Genomic DNA, 6,586 nt, shown 5'->3' with positions numbered 1-6,586 from the left:
AGAGTATCAACGAGGAGAGAGAATATAAAGATTCGACACTTGGGTAATGTATAGAGCATTTTATCTTAAAATAATTACATAAGATACAATTATAATTAAATCTGAATTTTGCACCTAAAGATTTTTCTGACCAGGGCAAAGTCTGAATAAATTGTGGTTCCCCAAGAATAATTTTCATGTATAAAAATAACCAGTGGAATATTGGATTTTACAGTAACAGAGCCTTATTTAACAGTAATGAAATGATTTGAACTTGAAACAAGATTACATGCTCATAAAACGTTTACAGGCAATGCTCAAAGATCTGGACATTTTCGTATGTAATTCCTCGTATAAATGGCCTGAGAGAGGATTGATCAGATTGGACAACTCGGGTTGGCTGAACCACCATCGGAATTCGCCGGGAAAACTGAATTATCCGACGGGCAGAGAGTGGTTGGACTCTGCTTAATACATTTTACAGGCTTCACAACTTCACATTGGGTCAGTTGTTGAAATGGATTCCGGCCTGGTTGAATAAGGAAAGCAAACCCAACAACTCCTCGTGGGAAAGTTTGGAAGGTCTCTTCCCCTCAAACCCACCAGCCTTTAGAACCCCAACAATCTTCTCTCTGAATAAACCCATCTCTGTTTCAGCAAAGTATGATGAAGAACAACCCTCTCCTTTCTCCTCCTCACCCTCCTCATCATCTTCTTCATCTTCTTCTTCTTCAATGGCATCATAATTGTACTTGGTGGCAACTGCGTTGTCTCTCTGAGCAATTGCCATTGAATCACTTAATTGTGACCTCTTTAGCAGTTCAATCACCTTCTTCTTCTGCTTCAACGTGGCTCCCAAAGTCTTGTTCTTCTTGCTAAAACAGGTCCGCGTGAAAGCCCACCATTCATCCATATCCACCTCTGGGACTGTAGCCTTGGGGCGGATCTTGACGACAGAAGAGTCGACTTTGGGACAGGGTACGAAATCCCTCTTGCTGACGTCCATGACGAATTCCACGTCTGCCACCAGCTTGACATTGACGGCCAGGCGATTGAAGGCAGAGTCACCAGGCTTGGCTAACAAACGTCGAGCGAACTCTTTCTGAAGGAGAAGCGTAGCGCTCCTGAAGGAGTGACCTCCGAACACAAATTTCGCGATGAGAGGTGAAGATATCCCGTATGGAATGTTGGCAATGATGAGATCGAATTGCGGGAAGTCAGTCTTGAGCGCATCTTTATATATAACCTGCCACAAAAAAAACAAACCCAGTACTTATTTATCATTCAATGAGGAATTTCATCGAACAATATGTAGTCAATATCAATAATCTCCTTACAGTGAACCTGTCTTGGAACCCAAATTGGGATACTCGATTGCAGACAATATCAATCATCCTTTTATCGATTTCAACAGCAACAACCTTGTGAGCAGCCTCAAGGAGCTTGAGGGTGAGATTGCCAGTGCCAGGGCCGATCTCAAGGATAGTGTCGGAGGGCCTGATGTCTGCCTGACGGACGATAGAGTCAAGAACTCGAGAGTTGGTGAGGATATGTTGGCCTCTGCTCTTGTGCAAGTGTAGATGATGATGGGCTTCATTTCCGTCCTTGGCATTTCTTCGTCGCTTATTTACGCAGTAGTCGTCGTCTTCCCTCTTGCGAAGATAGTGACGAGTAGAAGGTTTCCCAATTAATCGCAATTGCCTCAGGTTGAAGTTGAACCAGATGGATATACATTTGGCTCGGCGAAGCATTTGCTTATTTTGCTCTCTCGCAGAGAAAAGACCTCTCTTGCTCCAACTGCTCAAGTGACGGTTTAACTTTTTTTTTCTTCTTTGTTTGGACTTAAGAGTAGGGTTGTAAAAACCGGAACCGGTGATTGAATCGGTCCCTGCTGAATTCGAAAATGGGGTCCCAATGACCTTAGAATCAGCTCTTCTGCTTGGAGCACAATGTGAGAAAAGGCGAGGGAGGATTTTGACAAAAATATGGACCAATTCAGAGATCGTCCACAAATTTAAGGTGTTTGATAAACCTGTTTCTTGGAATATGTTTTTGCACACAGTGAGCCATACATATGCCGGTATCATAAACAAAAAGAGTTACTTCCATACACCATGAAGTACCAAATCCTGGAAAAATATGCTCTTCAAGAAGAAATTTCTATATAAACATATATTTGATCAGAGATTCCATTATATGAGTGTGGAAATGAAAGGGAAGACTCCGTTAAACCACAAACAATGGGGGCAAACATTCAAAGGGTTAAAGGTTAAAATCAGAGCCTCAAAATCAGAAAGCAGGTACAATAAAAAGAACATCAATAGAGTTTGCAGATAACCAGTAATGTAAAATAATTCCAAATCACAAAGCTCAACGAAATTCGTCAATTTGGGATCCCTATTGACCACCAATCGATGAACCTGGAGAGCAATCAATAGCTCTACATATGAAGAAAACCGAAAATCACCAAATGAAAAGGGAAAGGGTGTAAGATAAATAAAGATTTATTATGATCCGACCTCGTATTCGACTTTGTGTTTCTTAGATTCCTCGAGGGGGACGTAATACTTGGCCAGACGTGTCTTCCCTTCCCTGTTCTGTAGTAGAATGAACCGGGTTTGCCATTACAGATAAATAAGGGGGAATCAATTTTCAGAATCTGAAGCTTCCAATCTCTCCAGTAAAGCGAAATGACCGAAGGCAAGATTCATTTTTAAAAATATCGATATATAGACTGTCAGAATCGGAAAGACAAGAAAGAGATAGAAGGCGGTAAAGAATCCCAACAGGGAATGAGAATCTAGGGCACATTTGAGATTCGTGACAGACTGACACATTAGGGCTAAAATCAGAGAAGGGTTCAATAGTTACCTTCTTGAAGCAAATAACCAAATCGAGAGTTACAGAGCAGTGGAGTCCACTTTTGAACTTGAGAAGAGTTGCAGAGGGTTCACAAGAGAGAGTTTCTTTCAGAAGTTGCAGAGCCCTCACGGGAGTTGTAGAGGGTTAACCCGAGTTAGAGATGCAAGGGACTAAGGGATTCCTATTGCAGCTCGAGTTGCAGACGAATCCAGCAGAGGAGTAGCAGGGTACTTTCATGGTGTTTCCTCAAGGGCCCTTTGTTTTTTTTATCGGGGATCCGTCGCTTGTTTCAAGAAACGACAAAACGAGTGGGACCATGAATTAACATAAATTTCAATTTTTGTTTATGAAAACAATAGAAATGGAGCACGTTTATGAAATGGTATTTAACTGAAAACAATAGAAACTTTATCAAAGAATACCTTGTTTCTTCGTTTTTTAGAACAGGAAAATGCAGAAATGCATTTCTGGTAATGTTATCAAATGGTATCAAATGGTGCCTAAGTATGGCACCCATTTTTTCTATCGGTATATAAATTCATGAATGGTGTTTTTTTTTTTTTTTCTTTAGAGCAAGGTTGTATTACCTTCGATTAGTTAATGAATATGCTTTGTGTTGTGGTGTTCATTGGGATCAAGCTCATCTTCTTGACAAAAGGAAACATTGTTTGCTCGATAAGATTGAGTATAATCGATCAAAATAGACAATCTTGTTTGGTTTTTTGGGCACAGAGGTAGCTGCAAAGACATCAACTGTAAGGTGGGTAGAGTACAGTTGCATAGAGCAAATCGTAGAGAGTGTTATGGAAAAGCCCATCCTACCAAGAGGTCTTTGATTTGAGCCTCTTGGTCCTCACCTTCGTTCCCTTACTCCCATAGAGTAGGTACCAAAAAAAAAAAAAAAAAGTGGGTATGGTGAGGGTTTGAGCCTCTTGGTCCTCAACTTTTCCATTGGTTGTATTACCCTATAATTGGACTTTGGTTCATTTCTTCATGTCACAAATACCCTTTTTGGGTGCAATCAGAAGGTTTAGATATCAATGGTGAATGTTAAATAGTTTATTGATGTCCTGCTGTTCTATGACATAGGATGCTAATATCCCCTTTGGTCCCCTTTGACGATATTTCCTTTTGTCCCCTTTGATGAGATCAAATTCGAGTACCCCCATGACTAGATGAAGTGGTTAATTGCATAAGTGGGCCGGGGAATTATGGGCCCAATTGGAGAAGAGATTAATGGAACCTATTTCATTTCAACCAAGACAGAATGAAAGGTGGTGGGGTTCCAAGGAAGGAGACTGCCAAGTCCACCCTTTCCAAAATCTTTAAGTCAAGATCAGTCTTTCTTGCACAGGCCCATGGGCCATGGGCCACTACCCTCCAAATAAGAACATCAATACCAATGCTTGCTAATTACTCTAATGCCTCTAAGCTCTGTTTGGTTGCAACGAAAAAAAAAAAAAAAAAAATAATAGTGAAATTTTCGAACTTTAAAAAAAGAAACTTTTATAATCATTACCTTGCATGATTATGTTACTAGATTTGATAATAAAATTTCAGTTTACTTTGAATCTAATTCCCTCTAAAAGTAAAATAAAAATTACATATAAAAAAAACATTATTACTGAGTATGATAAGAAATTGAAGTAGTTTATACAATCATGTTCTTGGTCAATGGAGCAGAGATGGGAAATCGTGGTCTAAAAACAAGAATCTGCACAAATGGCATAAACTCTTTCCACCCATAGGACTAAGTGTCCAAAGACCTTGTAATTATGATTTCTATCCCTCTCGTGTCCTAGACTTCCATAGTCTGTCAAAATAGAGTATCCCTCATCTTAGAGAAGTAATGAAATATGAAAAAATAAAAAAAAGATCGGTCATATTAGACCGACCTTTCTGCTATGTCAATACTCAGGCTCAAGTTGGAGCCTCGAATACCCAACTCCTGCAATGGCCAATACTTTACGGCAAATGAGTCTGATAGGTTGGAGCTATTCTCTCTCTCTCTCTCTCTCTCTCTCTCTCTCTCTCTCTCTCTCTCTCTCTCTCTCTCTCTCTCATTTGCTGGATATAAATATATATTGCTCCCACATGAGTTTGTTCATGTCCTTGATGCCTTCTTAACTAGAAGAAAAAAGTTATTGATTCCATGATATACTTGAGAAGCTCTCTCCACCTAATAACCTTAATATTGAACCTAACTAAAATTTCTTCTTTCTCTTTGGGGGTAAAAGTAGAACTTGACGAATCAGCTGGGAAGCCATTACTTATAACTCGTAAAAGGTGAGCCTAACCCCAGCTAGCCTGGTCTGGCTTAAGGCAGGAAAAAATTGACAAGTCGGTCCAGCTCAGAGAGAGTATGATTCCAGAACGAGTTGGGCCTAAGTCCAAAAGTTCTAAAACTAACTATATTTTGACTTCATCTAGAGACATCTATCCAATCAAGGAATGCTATAGCTTCAGCTAAAATTTGGCTCCCTTGCCGACATGCTTCGGCCTAGAATGGATCCAAAGTCCAAACACAACGTCCAGTAAGTAGTAAGTTGGCCGGTCTATTTTATCATTTGCTTTAATATTGTTATGTCTCCATTCAAAGCCCATCTGTAACTGGCCCATTTCCCATTGTCCAACATCTTCTAAAAAGTAGTCTCAATCCAAGATTAGGCCCGGTGGTGTGGGTCAGTGGGTGTGGGCTAACTGTTAGTAACCATCGATATTGGGGAATAAAGGGATTATCAAAAATTCGAATTCAATTTGCATCTGTAAAAAATAAGGGTATTTGTATCTAATCATAGAGAATCTAGATCCAAATTCGAATAATCTAGAATCTATTGATTTGAATAGATATCCTACTAAGTACCTAATGATATTGAGAGTTCTTCAAGATTTGACAGACTCTAGGGAATGAGGAAAAAAACTAAGACAACTCTTAGAGACCACGATTGAGAGTGAATTATATTGTATCCGTTGGGGGAGAAAGGTCCGAGGTTACAAGTTAGAGATAAATGAATAGTCGAAAATTTGTATCCATTTAGGGTATCTCTATATATGTATCATGTAAGGGAATATCCGTTCGAAGCCAATCACATCCAATCCGTTTATAGCTCTAATCCGTATGCAGGAATCTCGTGTACCAAGTATGCCCTTTTAATTACATTGTAATAAATTAAGTGAACAGATAACAATGTAAAAGAAGATAAAAATAAAGAGGAAGGTCTCAGACTAGATTACAAGTTAGAGATGTAAACGAATAGTCGAAAATCTGTATCTAGCTAGGGGTACCTCTATATCTATATCAAGTCAAGGGATATTCAAATCCAATCACTTCCAATCCATTTATAATTCTAATTCGAATGAAGAACCTCGTGCATCAGGTACGTCCTTTTAATTACACTAGTAAACTCTCACGTGCAAATGCACGTGTGGGCAATTGTTAAATGATGTAACGATAAATAATTTTTTACGAAAAAAAAAATATGATAGGAAATGTTGGAACAAGCATCGAAACTTGTAACAAATAAGAACAAATGATATGTAGGAGCATTTCAATGGCTTCTTGATATGCAGTACCATGTCTTTTTTTATTTTCTTTTGTGAAATTGTTTCCCTCTTTTGATAAAATCAAAGGCAAAAAAGGTCTACAATTCCCTACTAAACAAATGCTTAAGTGTTTTCTGTCCCTTTAAGGGAAGATAGATAATTTGATCAGGGACACATTTTACCAAAAAAGAAAAAAGAATAG

At 38.9% G+C, this 6,586-nt stretch overlaps 1 protein-coding gene across 1 annotated transcript; it reads right to left on the bottom strand.

Moving 5' to 3' along the window:
- Positions 1-143: 143 nt before the first annotated feature.
- On the bottom strand, positions 144-3,102 carry LOC122091803 (ribosomal RNA small subunit methyltransferase, mitochondrial-like). The gene is made up of 2 exons (XM_042661951.1): positions 1,317-3,102; positions 144-1,225 (listed from the first exon to the last, which is right to left on the bottom strand). The coding sequence occupies exons 1-2, from the start codon at positions 2,064-2,066 to the stop codon at positions 485-487; spliced, it is 1,491 nt and encodes a 496-aa protein (XP_042517885.1). The 5' UTR covers positions 2,067-3,102; the 3' UTR covers positions 144-484.
- Between the last annotated feature and the right edge of the window lie 3,484 nt (positions 3,103-6,586).

The sequence above is a fragment of the Macadamia integrifolia genome, chromosome 10, assembly GCF_013358625.1.
Source record: "Macadamia integrifolia cultivar HAES 741 chromosome 10, SCU_Mint_v3, whole genome shotgun sequence".
Classification (NCBI taxonomy): domain Eukaryota; kingdom Viridiplantae; phylum Streptophyta; class Magnoliopsida; order Proteales; family Proteaceae; genus Macadamia; species Macadamia integrifolia.
The sequence above is the reverse complement of the archived record's forward strand: the minus strand, read 5'-3'. Positions and strand labels throughout refer to the sequence as shown.

Excerpts from the sequence above, each read along its gene's own strand:
- LOC122091803 (XM_042661951.1), bottom strand. The coding sequence starts at position 2,066 with ATGATACCGGCATATGTATGGCTCACTGTGTGCAAAAACATATTCCAA. Across the intron at positions 1,226-1,316 it reads GGTTCCAAGACAGGTTCACT|GTTATATATAAAGATGCGCT; the intron begins GTAAGGAGATTA and ends TTTTTGTGGCAG.